The sequence below is a fragment of the Pipra filicauda genome, unplaced genomic scaffold (genome assembly GCF_003945595.2).
Source record: "Pipra filicauda isolate LSUMZ 115617 unplaced genomic scaffold, ASM394559v2 scaffold56_size3634133_pilon, whole genome shotgun sequence".
NCBI lineage: Eukaryota > Metazoa > Chordata > Aves > Passeriformes > Pipridae > Pipra > Pipra filicauda.
The window spans coordinates 842,571-863,707 of NW_024104720.1; the positions used below are offsets into that span (position 1 = coordinate 842,571).

General features: G+C 39.1%; 1 protein-coding gene across 1 annotated transcript; it reads left to right on the forward strand.

Annotated features, from left to right (window-relative positions):
* Positions 1–38: 38 nt before the first annotated feature.
* SLC39A6 (solute carrier family 39 member 6) lies at positions 39–20,970 on the forward strand. Its single transcript, XM_027740822.2, has 10 exons — positions 39–90; positions 1,434–2,251; positions 3,437–3,617; positions 3,792–3,961; positions 4,978–5,190; positions 6,395–6,464; positions 7,776–8,153; positions 13,062–13,142; positions 15,582–15,772; positions 16,527–20,970. Exons 2-10 carry the CDS (start codon positions 1,463–1,465, stop codon positions 16,677–16,679), a joined length of 2,226 nt encoding a protein of 741 aa, XP_027596623.2. The 5' UTR covers positions 39–90; positions 1,434–1,462; the 3' UTR covers positions 16,680–20,970.
* The last annotated feature ends 167 nt before the right edge of the window (positions 20,971–21,137 follow it).

A 21,137-nucleotide genomic window follows, 5' to 3' on the forward strand; every position in this document is an offset into this window, starting at 1 on the left:
CGGAAAAGGAAGGGAAAGGGAAGGGGCGCGGCGCGGCCGGCGCGGGCGGGCAGCGGCGGCAGGGCTCAGCCCGTCCCGGCGGCGGGCCAGGTAACCTCTGTCTTCTTTTTCTCCTCCCCTTCCCGCGGCTGCTGCCCTCTCACGGCCCGGAGCCGGCCCGGGGCCGGGCCTGCCCCAGCGCGGCGCTCAGGGCAGTGCCGGTGTCCGGGGCCGCCGCGGCGTTGGCAGCGGGGACCGTGAGCGCGGGCGCGGCTCCTGCGGGTCACGGAACCACAGAGCGGGTCAGGTCGGGAGGAACAACAGTGGAGTATCTGGTCCAGCCTCCCGGCTCAAGCAGGGCCGTCCTTGCGCACATGGCACAGGATGGTGTCCAGATGGTTCCTGAGTGTCTCCAGTGAGGGAGACTCCACAACCTCTCCGGGCAACTTGTTCCAGTGCGCGGTCACCCGCACAGTAAATAAGCTTCTCGTCATGTTCCGGTGGTACTCCTTGTGCATCAGTTTCTGCCCATTCTCTTTTGTCCTGTTGGTTGGCGCCACGGAGAAGAGCCTGGATCCATCCTCTTGGCACTCCTCCTTCAGATACTCATAGACATTGATGAGGTCACCTCACCGTCCCTTTCTGCCGGCGGTGTGGGGTTTTTAAGGCTGACTAATCTTTTAGGAAACTGAGGTTCTCGGCTTTAGGTTATGTTCTCTGTGTCTCCCTGGAAAAGGGAGGCAGCCCTCGGGTGTAGCCCTGCACGCAGCCTCCACAGCAGTTCATTTGCAGCCTTGCTGGAGTATTTATATTTATGGAATGAAACACATAAATGCTTGTGAGCATCTGGTCCACAGCAATGGTCTGCCTGCCTAGTGAAAGAAGCCGTGTGGCCATAATGTTAAAACACAGATAGAACATGGCAGCATAACAAATGCATTTTTGTGGAGTGGTGGAAGCACTCACCCAGCTGGTTTGCCAAAACCTCCAGGAAATCCAGTGATTAAAGGTTGGGAATTTCGATTTTTAAGCAGGAGCATATAGTTTATACTACTTATTCATTCCTAAGAGAGAAATTATAGGGCTTCTTTTAAGCATGAGAAAACCCTAACCTAGAACTGAGTTGGTGCACCCTTGAGGGCTCTCACTGTTTAGCCAGTATTAGCAGTGATTCAGGTGGAGCTAAACACAGGTAAGCTTGCACCTGGGGAGGTGTTTATGGCCAGTGACTTCACTGCGGTATGCAGCTTCATCTCTTGTTGCCTGAGGCCACACATCTGGGAAAAGTGCTGAATGCATAAGAAGTTTAAATGTCTCTCGCTGCATTGATGCTTTGAGAAGGGTTTGATTTTGTTGTGGGTTTTTTTGTTTGTTTAAGCAAATTATGAACTAGCATTACAGAGGAAGATGTGATCGGTTCTATGCAAACTGTTAAAATTTTCCTCTTTTTTTAGATTGTTTGCACTGCTAAAAAGGAACTGCAATGGAGAGTACAGTATCGGTTATTTTCCTTGTATCCTTTTCCATACTGCTGTGTGAAAGTTATCATCATGGAGTGGAGACCGTTACTGTTGTGCATACATCAGAGAGAGCTTTTCCAGAAAAGACAGTGGGCATTAATACTGACTTGGCAGGACTAATACAGAAGTTTCACCTTCAAGAACTTTTTCATCGTTATGGAGAAAACAACTCTCTATCAATTGATGGGTTTAGAAAACTTCTCCAGAACATAGGTATAGATAAAATGAAAAGGATTAAAATAGGCCACGATCATGACCATGATCGCCATGATCATGACCATGATCACCACGATCATGATCATCATGATCATGACCATGACCATGACCACGATCATCACTTTCACCATAATCATGTTTCGTTGAGTAAAAGCTCCGAGAAGACTGCTTGTCCAAACCATGAATCTGATGCTAACAAAGACCACAGGAACAGCCACGTGAAGGAACCTCATAAAGCGGAGAATGTGGAACACCAGCAGAACTTTGTACGCAGCAAGAACACCGTTAATGAAATAATGGCGTCTGTCATCACTGCTTCTGCAGGTGGCCACTCCGAGGTGCAGAATGTGCAGCCTGGGGAAGTCAAGACAGTTGCTCGCTCAGGGCTGACCGGCCCCAATGCCGTCAATGTCACGGGCGGCCGCAATGCGAGCTGGCTTGCTGTCAGCAAGGCAAATGAATCTCGTGCTTCCCCGAAGGAGTCGGAAGGAGGAAGTTACCTGTATTCTAAACTGAAAAAACAAAGCACTCAAGAGGTGAGTCCGATTCTGTTGTATTCTCAGGAATCCGGATCCGCTGGGAATGTTGTCATGGCTTATTTGTCAGATGCTTGTCGTTCAGCTGGGTGCAAGCTTTGTGGTGTAACCGTACCCATGGCAAAACACATGCAAACAACTTTCCTTGAAACTTAACATTTTGAAAGAATGTTGTGTCATGTTCACAAGCTCAGAGGAAAATTAAGTATAAACGTATACTTTGTTTAATATATTTACTATTTATATAATAATTTAAAATATTACTACAAATGAAAAACATTTAAAATTTAAAACTTGCAATTCTGCCTTAAAGTCAGTCTCTGTCTTGTTTTCCTAATAATATGATGAAAGTAAAAAAATCTAGTTAAAATACTGTCATTCTTATCAGAGCTATCACAGCTGTGATAGCATAGAACCATTTTCCTTCAACCCCCTCCCCGTCTTCAAGACTATGTATAGAAACCAACTGTAAAAAATATTGTGTCAAAAAGTTCCCTGGTACTTTAAAATAGTAAAAAGTAGGGCCAGTAAAGTCAATAATTGTGTTGTAGGCAGTTTTCTTACACAGTCAAGTCCTTTTCTGTTAAAGCCTTTAAAAGGCAATTGGGGTCTTAACATTTGCAGCCACGCCAGGTAATTCAGACTGGATGTTGTGTAATGTGTGACTATAGGTACTGAATTCACAAGTTGTTGCTGTGTTCTGCACAGTCAAAGCAGAAGTACTACTGTTCTTTAAACTTGGTGAGACTACATGTAGGTCATCCAATGGGGAGCTCTTTACTAGAGGAAGTGTATGCAGAACATGCTCTGTGTAAGACTTTCCATAGTAGTCACTTCTATAAAAAGGTTTTTGACCTTGTTATAGCTTCCTTGTGTGGCCTTTAAAACAGAATGAAAGGTATTAGGCCTTTTCTATTTATACAGCAAAAAGCATCTGACCCACTTGTGCTGAGAATGAGTGATAATTATTTACCAGGACTCCCAAATGAGCTTTCTGGGAGAGGAAAGGGGTGGAGGGACATTTTTCACTTAAATTGGTCTGTTACCAGTTTTTGAGTTGTGTTGATACAGCTGTTTTTATATGGTACCACTGCATTTCAATTAAGATGGGATGTGCAGTCCTTTTAAGGTATGTCATGGTATTTTGGTTCTGGTTAATCTTTAACATATGTCTTATTTTCGCAGTGCTCAAATGCTTCAAAACTGATGCAGTCACATGGAATAGGCACTCAAGTATTGCTGTCTGCTACAGAATTTAGTTACCTCTGTCCAGCTCTTATTAATCAGATCGATGGCAAGTACTGCATAGTCCATGCAACTAGTGAAAAAGCTGAAACTCCTCCCAAAAGTTACTCTCTGCAGATAGGTAGGTTGTTTTTTAACATCAAAGCTTAATGGAAATATATTTCAGTTGGTTATGAATCTTTGTGACTTACCTGTGATCAGAAGTGTTTGATAACAGAAATGTTAAGCAAATAAAATCATGTACAGCTGTTACTTACTGTTGTTACTGCTTTATTTTTTTTTTTTTTTTTACCAGCCTGGATTGGTGGCTTTATATCCATCTCCGTCATCAGTTTTCTTTCCTTATTGGGTGTTATATTGGTGCCGCTGATGAATCGTGTATTTTTCAAATTTCTTCTAAGTTTTCTTGTGGCACTGGCTGTGGGGACCTTGAGTGGAGATGCCTTCTTACACCTCCTTCCACATGTAAGTATTAATTACTGTTTCATTTCTCATCTCGGAGAACTTGACTCCTGTCTGTAATACTTAATGATAATTTTAATCCCTTTTAATTAATACCAGTTTGGTGAGTCACTTTTCAGCCTTGTAAGATAGATTATGTGATGGAATGGTTTTCCGTTTGAAACTGTTTGTGTTACTCATTTCTGTCCTTACAGTGCAAGAACTTCACAGCGTTATCCCTCTCTCTATTTCCTGTTTTTAGTCATATATATGCTGCCAAGTCACTTATTGTTCCTTGTATGGAAGAATTTTGCATAAATGTTCTTAGTTGTTTATGGCAATGCTGCCTGTTCTTTTTCCAGTTTAATGGACTTTACAGATAGTGGAAATTGCTCACTGAACACTTCAAATGTGGAATAGATAATCAACTGTTTTCTGTTATAAGCCACTTATGGTGATAGCTTATCTATAGTAATTTTTTTATCAGAATCAAGCATTTCTGAAGTCCAGGGAAAATATTATGGAGAAAACAACTCTCTATCAATTGATGGGTTTAGAAAACTTCTCCAGAACATAGGTATAGATAAAATGAAAAGGATTAAAATAGGCCACGATCATGACCATATCAAACAACTTGATAGTTGTTTTTGGAGTTGTTTTTATGTAATATGGACAATGAAATAGGTAGAAATTTAGCAATCAAATTCCCTTCTTGAAGCTCTCAGACAGACATTTTGCTGCTTCCTCTCCCAAAAGTAACTTGTTCCAGCTTTCAGAAAAGTATAAGAATGTAGCTTCAGTGAATGGGTAAATACCAGGCCTATTCTCAGTCCTTACAATGTTTCTTCCCATCAACAAATTTCCAGCCAATGGATTTCTTTGTAATTGTTTGAGTCTGTATGCAGAGCATTTACCCTGTGAAACTTGTCAAGTCTGGCCTTCAGACATGAGGAAAATAATATGGAAAAAATACTTTCTACGTTTCTTTTGTTACGGTTCTCTTGAATGTAACAACTTTCCACCTTTGGTTCTCCTTTTAGTCTCATGGAAACCATCACCATCACCATGAAAAGCCTCTAACTGAACAAAACAAAGGCTCTATGCACAAACATCCTGCATTTCAAAGTACAGAGGAGAGTGCTTACCTGGATTCTACATGGAAAGGACTTACAGCACTTGGAGGCTTGTACTTCATGTTTCTAGTGGAGCATTTGATCACTTTAATAAAGCAGTTTAAAGACAAGAAGAAAAAGGTAGGGAAACTACTACTTTGAAGCTCTATTGTATTGCATGCTCATTTCTGGAAACACTTATTAAAACCCTTTTGCAAGTATTATATGTTTTTGATTTAATAGCGATAGCTGACTTGATTAGTGTTAGAATTTCATTTATATTGGTGATACATATACTTTTAAACTGCGTGATAACCTTTTTGTGTGGTCCCATTATTAAGGGCTTTTAGCTATTTCCATAACCAGACAATGTAGTACAGGCTTGATATCACAGTGAATTGTTTAATAAGCAAATGTGCAAACATCCAAATGCACCCTTTGTTTTAACAGAGTGATTTAAGAAGTCACTGTTCATTATTGACTTCCTTCTGACTGAATTTTGGCAGGTCATAAATGTTGGTAACTTGCCAATTACTCGTTCTTTACAGACTAGTGTAGCCAGGAATAATGAATGATGTAAAAGCTGACTCAGTAAAAAAAGATACAGGAAAAGCTGGTGATATAATAGAATCATAGAATGTTTTGAGTTGGAAGGGACCTTGAAGGTCATCTGGTTCCAACAATCTTAAGCTTTACTTTGATCATGGGAGGTTGTGTTGGTGTGGTTTATACTGAAGCTAAACTAACTGTGAGCTTTCCCTATCTCTAGTTAAGTTTATTTGACAGGAAAGAAAATGAAGAGTTTCAAGGAAAGCAAGTATTTTCTGTGTCCTTCTCTGAGCCACAGGAATGAATCTCCTGTTAGACTAATTACACTCTTCTAGATACTGAGTCTAAATTGTTGTGATACAGACATTAGTGAGCAAGGATTAGAGATTTTACTTGGTTTTCCTTCTGTACATTATAAAAAACCCCATTATACTGACCTTACAATAGAAAAGAATGAGTGGAATAACTTCTACTCAGTGTTTGATGTGTTTTGCTTCTCAGCTAACCCCTTTGCTTATTCCTTGTGCAAAAATGTGGTGTATTTATGTGTGTGGGTTTGTTGTTAGTTTGTGTGGTTCTTTTGTTTTTTTTTCTCCTCTCCTGTGGAGCCTGAGGAATCCTTTTTGTGTTATACTTAACTGGGTTTCTAATATTCCTCTTCTCCACTCTTTATACGGCCTCCATGTTGTCCTCTTTCTATGCAAGCTGCATAAATGTTGTGAATATAATTTTGCTTATGTGTATCCTGAAAAATAAGTACAATATTTGTAACTGCAGTATTTTCTTTTGGACTAAGAAAAAAAATGAAGATGATGGAGAAAGTAAGAAGTTTTCAGCGAATGAAGAAAAGTTAGATGCAGATGATCGTAAGTCTCATTAATATTGCACAGTTGTTATTTTGTGGCAGAGCTGTTTAAAAAACACCTGACTGATGGCAGCTCATAGATCTGCTTCTTACTGTAGGTTGGATAACTGCCTGTTTGAATTCTTTCCAAAAGCAAACCTGCCTGTGCTTTGATATATAGAGGACTAGCTCTATTTGCTGCTTTCCTTTAAAAAGGATCAATAGGTTGGAAGTGGAGAACTCACAGTTTTGAAACCTTAAGCCTTTTAATTATGGATTTAGCAGCAGAAGTTGAAGTCATCCTGTGAAGCTCTTCTGGCCATGGCTGTTGCAAATACAGCTTTACCTGCTGGCTTCTGCACTTCTCTTTAGACTGTTAGATGTTATATGTGTGATTCATTATTTAGATTTCTGTGTATTTTAAGTCTGGATTTTGTTAGTTTGATTATTTATAAGGGTGATAATCTAAAATTCTAGATATTACTTGAAGTATTCGGAGTGCGAATGATCATATGTCCCCAAGGTCACGCTTTAATCCAAACCACACCTCACTAGATACTTGTTAGTTCTTGTAGCTAAAGGAGACGCTCAGTTTTTCAGAATAATTTTATAACTAATGAAAAAGTTGTCACTAAGGTAGAAAAACCCCCGTAAATTTATTCATTTAATTGCAGGGGAAGAATTTTGCAAGTTTTAGGAGTTAGTAAAAATAACTAACCTTAGTGTGCCTTGATGTCTGTACGAGGATCTCTCATGGTCTGTGTTGATGGCTTTATTTCTATGTGTTTATTTTTCAGGCGTAAAACCAAAGTGCATATATTTATATGAAATACAGGAGTTTCCAAAATTATCTGCAACGTAATCCTCTTCTGTGTCCTTATTCTTCAGCCCTAAGATGAATAAATGGCACATGCTTTTCAGATACTTGGTCCTTCTGAAGCAATTGAACTAACAGCCTTCATGCTGTGAAACTGGGACTTGGAGCCTTATGCTGTTGTGTTTAAATTGCACTGGGTCTTAGATTAAAAGCTTTTTTACCTTTTAGGAAGCATTTGTGGCCATAATGTAAGGGCTATTTCAGCAGTTGGGGACAGAAACTAAAAGTTTTTCTTATTTTGAACTATTGGGAATTATCTCTGAAAACTGATTAAAGAAAATAAGTTGTGGAAACCCTTAAAAATAAAATTTCTTGTGCAAGAACCTGCCTTATCAGCCTCATCTTCTAGACTAACTGGTTTGTTCTTTACCACATCACATGTTCAACTTGTTTGTTTGTTTCTTCCTAGGTGTTTCTAAAAATATATAACATTTATACTCTGGGTTTTTGTAACAGGGCCTGAGGGCTATCTAGGGACAGACTCTCAAGATCCATCAGCCTTCATGTCTCAACAGCCAACTGTACAAGAGGAGGAGGAAGTGATGATAGCTCATTCTCATCAGGAGGAGGTTGACAATGAATATGTGTCCAGGGGCTGTAGAAACAAATGCCATTCTCACTTACATGATACCCTAGGACAGACAGATCATCTTAGTCACCATCACCATGACTACCATCATATTCTGCATCACCATCATCACCAGAACCATCATCCCCACAGTCACAGTCAGCGCTACTCACGTGAAGAACTGAAGGATGCGGGGATAGCAACTCTGGCATGGATGGTGATTATGGGAGACGGACTACACAACTTTAGTGATGGGCTAGCAATTGGTAAGTGTTAACTTGGACTCTGCAGCTTTGTTATATGTGAAGGCAGTGAAGTCTTCTTGCTGTCACTTATCTCTATTAGGAATGTAGCTCATTAATCTGTGAAGCCTAAACTACTATCCAATAGCATCTCTGAATAAGAAAAATCTCCAGTTTAGCAACATGGAGGTCAGTTAGAAATGAAACAGAAATTATGTGCTTACAGCTGCGTTTCTTTAGGAAATCCATAAACTTTGCTATATTTTCTACTTCTAGCAAAGTTAAAGCTAACATTTTTCAAAACTAAAGCTAGTCTTATAAAACAGTATTTAGGACTGACTTTTTATTTCGAAACCTGCAGATGTTCCACAGTTTTTTTAATCCTAATTATTTTTACGACAAGCTTGTATTTTTCGTCACATCCAAAGTGACTTGTTTTTTTACTTTAGTCAATCCACTAGTGTCATTGGCTTCTTTACTTCTCTTCCATCTTCACTTCTTATGCAGCAAGGTCGGGTTCTATACTTGGCATATCTGTCTTCTGGGCCCTGGTTACATGTCATGTGTAAGTTCCCCTAGAGCACTGGTGAGTAGGGAGATGGGGCCCTGGTTTCAATCTGCTTTAGCCTAAAGTTTACCCAAATGGATTAGGCAATATATATGTGTGATTGCTGTGCTGTGGGAGGTAGGCATGCATTCATTTTTGCTGTAAAATTAATTTGGTCCAAATCATTGCGTTCTTCAGAGTGCTTTTACACTTTTGCATAGCAATCATGTCACATCCAGATTTTCAGATCTTACCATCCCCTAAAGAGCAGCATTGCGGTTCTTCCTAGTGCTTGTACTAACCTTCCAGAGAAGATCTGTGCTGCTTTTTGTATCCTAGGAGTGTGTGAGTAGGACAGTAGTTAGCCATTACCTGTCAGAAACATGATTCATGGAGAGGATACCAATGAAGTCACTGTATGTTGCCTTTATGCAGATTTTTGGATTAAGAATACCTATATCAATTGTAGCATTAACAGTTGGACTTGATCTTAGGTCTTTTGCAACCTAAATGATTCTATGATTCCAGAAGTAGTTTTCTTCAGATGCTCAGTGTACTGCCCTCAGTCTCTCTTTTTGGAAAAGGTTTTAAAAAAATTTTATTTTCTTAAACATCGGTCGGTCATAATCTACTCAGAATCTTGTTCCTAAAGTTGAGCTTAATAGTCCATTTTTTTTCAAATTTAAAATTGTATAAACAGTTATTTTATCTGTAAACAAAACATGTATCTTTTTGTTCCTGTTTTGTTCATGTCCCTATTCTTCCCTTAACATGTTGTAGTTGCTCAGTCTTTTTTGCGAATGCTTCAGTGAAAATATTTCTTTATCACAAAAATAATAGGTTGAATATTTTGTTTTGGACTTCTGTCTGGGAGGTCAGGTTTGGGGATTGTCATTTTTTCTAGGAGAGCTAGACTACTGGTATTTTGAATTTAAAAGGTTAAAGTAAGTTACAGAAAGTGAAGTCAAATCAGTAATCTTCAGTTCTTATGCTAATCTTTTCTGATCTTGACTTTTGTATTTAAGACTAATCTTTACAGGTATTGGATTCATTTCCAGCTTGTTTAGGATACTGGGGGCAGTTCAGCAGTATCAGTGTTTCTGTAAATTTTATTGTAGGACAAGTTCATTCTTGTTTGAGGAGAAAACCCAATAATAACTATTTTTTCACAGCAATATTTGCAGTTGTTCAGATTCAGTCAATTCCAAGTATAATGTGAAAAGAGACTTTCTTATTTAATCTCATTTTTGATGAAAGTTGAAGCATGAAATGTAAATTTCTGAGCAGATCAGTAGTGAAAATGTGGTAGAAAGAAGATTTGCATACAAATGACACACAGAATCAATTAACCTCCTGGCATTAGGGAGATTTGAGAAGGAGCTATGACTTTATAGTTACGAAGGGAAAAGTATGAGAAAGGTTAATAAAGGCTTATTGAATGGGAGAGCAATAGCTTTTAGAAGTCCTGCTGTGTAGCTTGTTCAGGCTAATGGAAATATGGGTTTCCTTCAGTTCCGTTTGTGCTTAAAAGTATTATGGGAAAACATCAGTTTGATGGTGTCGTGAAAATGCTACTTGTGTAGTCTTACCTGTATTTAAAAGATGTGAATGCTTCTGTAAAGATAGCTTTAGCCACCATAACCCTTCATTTAAGTTCATTCACTCTGTGAATTGTTATTCATGATTTCCATCAGTTACTTCTTTCCTCAGATCTGTTCTGCTAACTGTGTAGGAACAAGTTTTAGAAGTGCTTATTTTTTTATTAGAGCATGGAACAGTTGCATCTGACTCGTTTGTACAAAATCATCATCTGTGATTTGGACTTTTCTGTGTAACTGCAACTAAATAAGTAAAATGCAGAACCCTATTTTTACACTAGTCTTGCGTATAAATTTTTTCCTTCAGCTTTTGAAAGAAGTGATGTCTTTAAAGTGTATTTTAAGATACCAATGATGCTACTAAATCAACTTATTGATAAGGGATAGTGCCAGATTTGTTAACGTCATCTTCAGTTTGTTGACGTTTCAAGGCTTTTTTTTAGCAAAAAAGCAAAAACAGATATTTTTATATAAACTTGTACTTTGGTTACTTCTTACTTTTCCTTCTTGAACTTTGTAAGAATTAAGTTTACTGTGGTCTTGTCTAAAGCTCCAATGCCTGATGTGTCACCTCAGAACTTACTTTCTCTCCATTGCCCCCAGCTTAGTGTCATCTGCAAATTTGCTCTTGGTGCCGTCTGTTTCATCCAGATCATTAGTGAAGCCACTGAAGAAAATTAGTTGCAGTTTTTGTCCTGGTGAGCTCTACTTCTCACTAGCCAGCCATCCGGCCCTCTTAGCTCAGCATTGGAGCCAGCGTGCAAGCTCACGTTTCCTCTTTGCCCAGATGAGACTGGCTGTAAGAGATAGTGTCAGAAATTCTACTAAAGTCAAGTTCTGTTACATTTACTGCTGTCACTGTCTCTATAGTCAGTTACTTCCTCAAGCTGGATGAAGTATCTGGAGAGGGATTTGAAGAGGATATTCAACATGATCTTTCCAGGAACTCAGATGGTGCTGACTGTTCCCTAAGACCTGTTCTTTGCCTTTTTTAAAGATGGGAATAATGTTATCCTTTTCTCAGAGTTCCATCAGGGCCTTCCATAGCCGTGGTTCTCCCCAGACTTGTGGAGACTCCAAGACTGCAGCTTTGTAGTCACACTAGTCAACTCTGTCAGCGCCTTTGAGTGTGAGTCCCATCCTGGCATGTGTATGAGTGTTTCCAGTTTTTTCTACATATCGCTCAACTGTTGCTTGTGTGGTTTGCTGTGCCTTTGGGATGGTGTTGGGATCTGGCTTTGCCAATGAGGACTGAGAGGAAGTCTGTGCTGATGCTTTGCTCTTTTTATGTCTACTGCTTGTTTCCCTTCCTGATCTGTCAGTTTTTCCAGAATGTTGTTTCTCAGCTAGCATTCTTGTAGAACTGTTTCTTGTTATCCTTGGTGTCTTGTTAGTTTTAGCTCCAGCTGGGCTTCGGTCTTCCTCCTTTTTGTTCCACTGCTTTTAACTTCCTTGTTGCCAGTCTTTGTTCTATTTGTTGTGTGCTTCTCTTTTGAGTCTTAATTCATTAAGACACACTGCTTAGCTGGGCATGTCTTCTGTGAGTGTTCTTGCACTAGCCACCTCTTCTGGGCACTATTTCCCTTTTGACTGATTCCCACAGGGTATTCTGCACTGCAATTCCTTAAAGAATTCAGAGTCTGCTTTGCTAAAGTCTAGAGTCTTAATTTTGCTTCCTCCTTTCCCAGTCTCCTTCTGTATCCTTAACTCAGTTACCTCATGCTCTCAAGATGTCATTTTTTTGCTGTATTTGCCATCCTTTTTTCCTTGGTTTGGTGCAGTAGCATCAATTAGAAGGCTAATCCTGGCTGGCTTTTCTCTCATTTGTATTGAGGAAAGCATTAGCAAGACAATTAAGGGCCATCCTGGATTGTGTGCCCAGTACTGTTACCTTCACAGCTGAAAAATCTTCTGTGAATGGTGATGTCCTGTGTTCACAGGTAGCCTTAGCCACCACCTTTGCTTGATTAGGTGGTTTGTGAGCGGTACTCCTGGGTCTCTTGTGTGCCAGCTACTGTGTCATGGCCTTGTGGCTCTTTAATTGCTTATTGGCAGCACCTTGTTTGCTGGCAGGCTGCTGGTAGCAGCTGAAGAGGAAGCTGGATGTGGTTCTGCACCCTGGGGGAGGCTCTCCATGCAGCTGGGGACCTCCCATGCTGTGTGTGAGCTGTGGTTCAGCTCTGCAGCTCTGCAGTGTGCTGTGTCCTCCTCAACTGCTGCCAAATAAGAAAAATGGCAAGCAAAAGGAGAAACAGAGAAAACCAGGAAGATGGAGACTGTTGGACTAATTTAAGGGGGTTTTGTGTTTTTTTTCTTTCCTCCACTTAAAGTGTAGTAGTTTGCTTATATTCAAGCTGCCTAGAATTCAGTCTTTGACTGTTGATTTCATGTGACTTACACAGCATCTCTTACTGTTGAATTGACTTTCCTTTTTCAAGTGCTGACTCTCAGATGTAGTTGAACTCCTTCCCTTTGTATCTTAAAAAAAAAAAAGTATTTATTGCATTTTTTGGGAAGGGTTATGTTGTGGAAAGGTATTAGTTCAGGAATAAGATAGTGAAATGTGGTTTACTTTACCTGGAAGATTCTGAAGGAGAATTTTGAAACCTACGAATTGTAAACAACGCTTCAGTTAAAGTTTAAATACTTCCACAAACAGAAGAATAACTTGAGTGAAATTAATATGTCCTAATATGACATAAGCATGTGCAGCGATGCTTCTGCACTTGATGTCTAAATATGCAGTAATGTTTTGTTCACACCTTTTTTTTCCCTGTCTCTTCATAGGAGCAGCCTTTACTGAAGGGTTATCTAGTGGTTTAAGCACTTCTGTGGCTGTGTTTTGCCATGAATTACCTCATGAGCTAGGTAAGACCCCTGTATTTCCATATACTGCATGTATATGTTCTTAAAGGTGCATATAGGAGAATAAGTGATTTTATTCTGTGTCTCTGTAAAATTTGATCAGCAAACTTCATCTGTGCCAGGTTGTCTATTCAAGAATACTTTTAATTTACTTAAAGATGTTTCTAAACATTTGTTAATTGAAATCATCTTACTTTTAAAAATTAAATATTTCTGCTACTTTGTTTAAAACTCTGCCTCTTGCAGTTACTTACAGCTTGTTCTGTCTAGTTTAGTTGTAGTTTTTACTCTCCTTGTATATAACATAAGTTGTGAATTGCAGAAGGATGCATGACAGAATTTGCCTTTCTCACATCTCTCTTTAATTTTATTCTTGTGCTTGTGCTGTTAAAAGAAGGTCATGATTAGTCAAACTACTTTCTGCATAACATTTGCTGCTTTTTCATTAAGTCTTGCAAAGAACTGCCGTAGCTCTAAATTAAACTTGAAACTACTTAGAAATGTTTCCTAGAAATAATTTGTCTTTCAAGCTCAAGTGATTTAAATTCATGTGCAGTCCCATGAGACATTATTTTTGTGTTTTACAATATAAGTTCAGTATTTGGCCCTTTTGTGGGGCAGCTTGTGGGAACAGGACAGATCTGCTTAGTTTAACCCGAGATGAAACTGATCTTCCCAATTGTCAAATCATTTTGAATGTGTAACTGGTGTTTATTTCTTAGCCATCGTAGTCACAGTCATACTGGGTGTATAGAATGGAGAAAGAAAAGTTTGCTTGCACTTTAAGGTTTAATTCCCTAGAGAGTAGAACATTCAGTTTCGTTTAAAGGAGCTCGTAAACCAGTATGTGTAAACATCAAATGCTATATTAAACAGCTTGATATATTTGTGCAGTAATGTTATACAGAAATAGTTATTCTGGGGAAAACATACCTGATTTTATGACTTGGGAGGAGTTGAGTCTTGTTCATATTAATCATGGAATCTTGTATTAATTACATGTATTAAAAGTTGTTAGTTCAGATATACAAAGTAAATTCATGTTATGAATCTGATAATTTTAGATTCAGCTGTTCTGTTGGGCTTGGAAATAAGAAAAATCTTTTAAAGTTTAAATCATACTTCTTTAATCAGCACAGAAAATTTGATAAGAAATACCTTCTTTAGCAGAGGACATGAAGTGGCATAGGAATATCAAAACAAATGGGACTAGCTGAAGTTAGCTGAGATTAAAATTGGATCATTGTTGTTAATGCTAAACAATGTTTATAATATACCAGTTCATCTTATCAGCAATGTCTTGTAGGAAAAGCTGTTGTAACAAATTACTGAACTCAGCTTTGAAGATCACTTTTGTTTGTTTGTTTACTTTAACTGGAGATAACTTATATAAGCTTCTGTTACTCTGGTTTAGAAAAAAATCTGTTCTGCATTACAGGAAATCTGTTTCTGGCTGGGGGCCTATCATTTCTTCAAGTAAAATTAAGACACTAAGGATCATTTGCAGAAATTAACAAAGAAATGATTTTAAAATTTATGAAAAGACTTAAAGAACAAAGAGCAGTTACAGGATAATAAATGGAATAATCACCATTGCTTTATGCAGTTGAGTGGGAATATTTTATTTTAGGGACTTCTTTAGAATGCTCATGTATATCAAGTACTGCAACATTTTACAGTGGTGGTTTAAATGCAAACTACACTAAGATATAAAGCTCTTAAAGAACATCCAAAGCAGGGCTATGAAGATGGTGAAGGGCCTTGAAGGGAAGCCATACAAGGAGCAGCTGAGGTGACTTGGTCTGTTCAGCCTGGAGGAGATTGAGGGGAGACCTCATAGCTGCTTACAGCTTCCTCGTGAGGGGAAGAGGAGGGGCAGTGATCTCTTCTCCGGTGACCAGTGAGAGGACCTGAGGGAGTGGCCTGAAGTTCTATTAGGGGAGGTTTATGTTGGATATTAGGAAAAGGTTCTTCACCTAGAGGGTTATTAGGTACTGGAACAGGCACCCCAGGGAAGTTGTCACAGCACCAAGCCTGACAGAGTTCAAGAAGTGTTTGGACAATGCTCTCAGGCACATGGTGTGCTTCTTGAGGCTGTTCTGTGCATGGCCAGGAGTTGGACTTCCATGATCCTTGTGGGTCCCTTCTAACTCAGGTTATTCTGTGATTCAGTGCAAAGTTGCTTCTTCCAAAACTCCTAAGACTTTAAGGTTATAAACTTACAGTGTTTGCTGCTGTGTTTGTTTGCTGTGCTTCATGTGCATCCTTTAATTTTCTGTCCCCCAGTGATTTCTAATTTTATGAAGGAAAAAGAGTAAGACAAATAACAGCATAGACAGAGCTTAGTAATCTTGTAAGTAAGAGAACTGTAAGTAAGAAAATACTACAATAGTTACCTGAGAGTGAAAACTTTGGGTGTTTTTTTTCCTTCCCCTGTTGTAGGAGATTTTGCTGTACTTCTGAAAGCCGGTATGACTGTCAAGCAAGCTGTGCTTTATAACGCTCTGTCTGCTATGCTGGCCTATCTTGGGATGGCGACTGGGATCCTTATTGGTCATTATGCAGACAATGTCTCAATGTGGATATTTGCACTTACTGCTGGCTTGTTCATGTATGTGGCTCTTGTGGATATGGTAAGTGGCTAGACTTACTTGAATTTTATATAACACAGTTTAAGAATTAATGCTAATTTTTTCATCTCAAATTCTTCCATCTTTTCTCCCTCAATTAACTTTCTCTGTGCTTGGAGGTGCTAATGAGTGTAAGTGCTCAGTTAAATGTTAATGTGAAAGTGCCTTTATTCAGATTACTGTAGGAACAGGCTCTGTTTTCCCCTTAGCTGTTAAACAGCAGCAGTTAACAGCAGAGGTAAAGAATTTTCTGCTGACAGTGGCCAGTGTAGCCAGTAAGACTGCAAGTTGCACACTATCAGCACCACCAAATTTGCTCCAACTTTTCCATGAAATCATTACTGCTTCTTGGCATGAAGACAGATATTTTTTAAAAATGTATATTGTACCTCCAGAAGTATGTTTGTACAAAGTGGATATTTGTGAAAGCTCAACTGTCATTTTAAGAATAAAACTCTTGGCTCAGTCAAATCACTTATTAAATAATCGTATCCCAAGTCAATGCTTGACTTAAGACATCAGCATAATTATCATGAAAACAATAATTAGAACATTACTGGTTCTCTCCGTCTGTAATTATGAAAGTAGCCTCTCAGTGTTGTCCATGTTGAGTAGCACCTAATTCAAGGAGCAATATTAATGCAGTCGACAAGAACTAGAGGAGTAAGACTCCTCCACCTTGTGCCTCACGGTTGAAGAACTGGGTTTGAAGTAATTGTTTGTTTTGAAGGCATTTAACATTTTCATGTTTGTTTAGGTACCTGAAATGCTCCACAATGATGCCAGTGATCATGGATGTAGCCGGTGGGGATACTTCCTGTTACAGAATGCTGGGATTCTCTTGGGTTTTGGGATAATGCTGCTTATCTCAGTGTTTGAACATAAGATTGTATTCAGGATAAACCTGTAATCCTGGCTGCCAGAAAGACAGTTTGGTGTTAAATTATAACTAGTAGGGTTTTTTTCTATTAAACTCCTTATTGGAGAGGTACACTTGATATAGACTAGATATTTTTATTGATGTGCTTTGTTGTTAAGCCCCTTCCTCCCTTCTCCCCAGATAGAAATGAACACTGTAAAGTTTTGTTTTTTTTTACTTGGGATTTAGCATTGCTTATGGTACTGTGGAAAGTGGTACTTAGTAAAACACGGTTAAAGTGCCAAATCGGTATTATCTTTGGGGTTAGGTTGGTTTTTTTACTAAACTTATTTACTGTATGTAATTATATGTAATGTTTTTTTACTTCAACGGTTTGGTTGGTTTAGAGAGGCAAAACAACAGTGGTTTTTATTTTAGCACAATCAAAATCAGTGGATACAAATCACAGTGAACAGTGTAAAATGAGAAAAAGATGTAATGGTTAGCATGTGTTTATATTGGTAGACATTCATCTCTTCATCCACCTGGTGTATACGGATTTGCAGTGGTGGTGCTCTCAACAGCTTGTGGATTCCCTGTGTCTTATTCCAGTTGGTTTCTATTCCACACAAATTAATATGAAATAATGTTCTAAGTGTTTGCATCAAATGTTTTACTTGTTTCATCCCTTCTGATACCAGTTGCTTTTCACTGATTTGTCAAATCAGCAACAAAAGTACAGCTATGAAATTGTAAAAGTATGGCTCTAAAATATGTGAATTTCATTAAAAAGGCTTTAAAACCGGTGCTATATCCCACTTATATTGCCTGAAATGACAAAGGTGTATTAAACCTGTTTTATATCAAAGGGAGGAGTGGTACAGGCTGAGATAAAAGTCATTTACTATAACAGCTTCCTGAAGTAAAGTGTTGGTTTACTTTGGGAAAATGAGCTGAGTGGGAGAGCTGCCTACTTCTAGTTCAGTATGATTGCACACAAACTTGTGCTTGCAAAGCAGTTATATTCTTTGCAAGAACTAAGGCTGAAAAATACAAAATACCAAAATTTCTTTGACAGCATATCTAGGGAAGCAGCATGTTAAGAATAATAAGCGTAGACTTAACTATGTGGTTTGAACTTAATATTTTTCATGACCCTGAATGTAACTGAAGGAAGAAGGCTGAAAAAAACAATAGCAAAATAAATAAATTCTGCATTTGCAGGGAAGGTGAATGTTAGACAACTTTTGTTTGATTACTAACTAACAGAATTACAGTATCTTACTAGCTAGCTTTAAAAATCCCAGAAATATAACAATTAGAATTTATTTCTGATCCACTGCTTCAAATCACGAGCTGAATAAGAAGCTTGGACACCACGGAAGTGTTCAATGATACCTGATGGGTTGAAACAGTCTGTTGGTCTGTCATACAGTGGAAGCCAAAACCTATTCTATCACCTCAAAAATAGATGTTTTCAATTGAGTGGTTCGAGAGTTTTTTATTAGTTGAGAAATGGGTATCACAGGAGTTTTTGCAGCCAATGGAATATTAGCTTCTTCTCCTCCTTCAGTCTTTTCTGAGGTTAAAAAGATTGAGGTTTAATCTTCTGCCCACAGTGATGAAATGCTGTTCAGTGCCTCCTTTGAAGCCAGGGGATTGAGAAAGGCATACTTCCTTCAGCGCTGCTAATGCATCCTGAAAGCAGCACTAAGCTGTGATGAGGTCTTACCACCTCCCCTATATCTGCACATGTAGGAACCTGTGTGTCTCTGCTTGGTGAGCATTTGTTTGGAGAGAAGAACAGAATTCCCTTTTGGAAGCACTCATTTTCCTCCTCCTAACCTAACTTTTCATCACTAGAAGCTACTCTGCTGCTGGACTTTCATCTGTAGTAAGAACACTGACAAAATGTAGGTGCATTATCTCCCATCATCAAGCAGTTTACATTCCATATGTCTTCTGTTCTACGCTATTGCATTTGGATTAAGCCTCTGGACTTTTGTTAGAAGCACACCTCTGAACAGAGGAGTTGTGCCATGGTACAACAGCCTTCTGCTATGTTTTTATAGCATCTCCTTGATCACCCATCCTGTGCTGTCTTTACTCCTTTCTTATAGTAGTCATATTCTAGTGTTCCCAAGCTTGAATTAGTAGTATTTATAAGTATGATGAAAAATGGATATATATCTACTCATTGCTTCTGCATCTTCCATGCACTTAAACTGATAGCTTATTTGAACTCTCAGAAGAGAAGGTAACCTGTTTTTTTCAGTCTTAACTCTGATGATAATTCCGCACTTTCTTCTATGTTCATTTAACTTCAGAGTAGCTAAACTCTGCATTAAACCCACCTGCTGATCTTCATCTTTCCCTTTCCACCTCTAGTGCTTGAATACCATAATCTTTGGCTCATCAAAAGCTGTTTCATTTTTGCTATCACCACCTCCCTTTTAGAAAAACAGATCCAAACAACCATGCTGACACCCATGCTGACACACATACACACACTAAAACTGTCAAATGGAATTTTTTCATGCCTTTTCCTATACTGACCTCCAATCTTGGCAGTCCCACCTCATTCCAGATCTCTCAAAATATAGCTGCTTTTCCCCTGGAGGTGTTCCTGATATCTCTTTATTGGAGCCGAATGTATGATTCTTTGGGGTGATCTGATTTCACCCTGACCTGTCTAAACAAGTCTTGCCTTTGCTAGGGTAATAGTGCTGGTCACCATCAGTGCTGATGTGCCTCAGTTTGTGCTCTGGTACTGCTCCTCATGGGCAACACGTATTCCTGAGGAAAAAAAGTCAGCAAGACTTGTCCCTTCCTTTCCTCCAGACCTCTCATTGTGACTGTTCTGCATGATGCAGTTTCTGGGATGCAGCCTCACTGTGTCCTAGCAGGCTTTGTAAGGCTTGGGCACCGTGTTTACCCAAGGTGTAGTAAACCACCATAAATACCATGCACTTCAGCCCATGCAGCTTTCACCTTCTGCCCTGCACTCTCAGCTGCTACAGAAATTGGGCATGCTCCACCTCTGTGGTCCTGAGGGATTTCAGACTTGGATGAACTCAATTTGCTTTGAATTTTTTACTAGCCTACAACCATAATAGCTGCCAGTTCAGCTGGACTTCTGTTGTCCACGTACTGGATATGACACAGGAAGCGGACACGTGGCCCAGTGTTGCTCAAGAGACTTTAAGATCAGTGACTAAATGATGGAGATAAATCTACACATTTCAGACAGTGTTTCCAGTGGGTTCTTGGCTGGTTTTTGATATGCCCAACTGACATTAAAATATCTGCATATCAAAACGCATTGCTAATGTAACAATATGAAAAATGAATGGCCTTTAGAGCATGTGGGTAGAAATGTCTCTAACCTAAAAAACAAGCATATTGCACCTCTTTAATGATTGATGGAGAGATGTCCATGACAGACAGCTGTCCAAACTAGTAATTGAGAAGACTATAGACTGAAACTTGCTGTAGGTTTGTACCAGCAAGATGACAAAAGGTTGTTTGTTTGTGTGTTTGTTTGTTTTGGGTTGGTTTGTTTATTTGTTGTTTTGTTGTCAGCCTTATAAAATAGAATCTGCATCTGTTGCAATGTACTCATGTTGAAAATATTCGTGGTTTGGCCAACCGATGGGGCAGAGCCTCTAAGCAGCCCTTTTATGCATATATTTTTCTGCAGCAGTTTGTAATGTGCCTGCCTATTCTAACTGATAAATGGAAGTATCTGTTTTATGTATCTGTCTATAGCTTAATTATGGTACAGACCTTAATCTTATATGCTGTTACAGCTGCCTTTAGTGCCTGCGCTAGATGCGAGTAAATGGAATAGGCAAACAATGCTGGAATCAGCTGTTTGGGATTTTGGTAACATGTTCTTCTAATAATTTTGGCCTGTATTTGTACAGAAAAGGTGTCGTGTAGTTACTATGTGCAGCGAAAGTCAAAACAAAGGAGTGGAAGTTCTCACCTGCCTGGCCTGTGGGGTTCAGGTGCCGGTACGGTTTCTCTGCTCCTTTGTGGCTATATGTGATGGCAGGTGTGTATTTATGTTTATCTAAAACACAGCGAAGGCTTAAATGGAACTGAGAGGCTAAAATGGAATTCATCGAGGCTCTCCTGCTGCCTGAACTGAGACACCAGCACAACTAAAATTTCTGTGGAAAATGTGGCTCATTGTGTTTGTGTGCCAAAAGCAAGAAACAAAACGATGTTTTAATGAAATGTGCTGTTTACTTAAGGTACCTTTTTTGGCGTGTATATATCATGACTGTTGCTGTTACCGTATTGCTGTGTGCTAGAGAAAATAAACCACTGAACCAAATGCTGGGTTTTGAGCGTTTTTCTCACTGACGTAGATGTGGCGAAAGATGCTACATCTTTCGTTTACCTTCTCGGGCCGGGGGGTGGGCTGGGTGTGGGTGTGGGGGGGGGGGGGGGGTGGAAGAAAAGGGGGAAAAAAAAAAAGTAAAATTGCATTTCCTTGGAGTT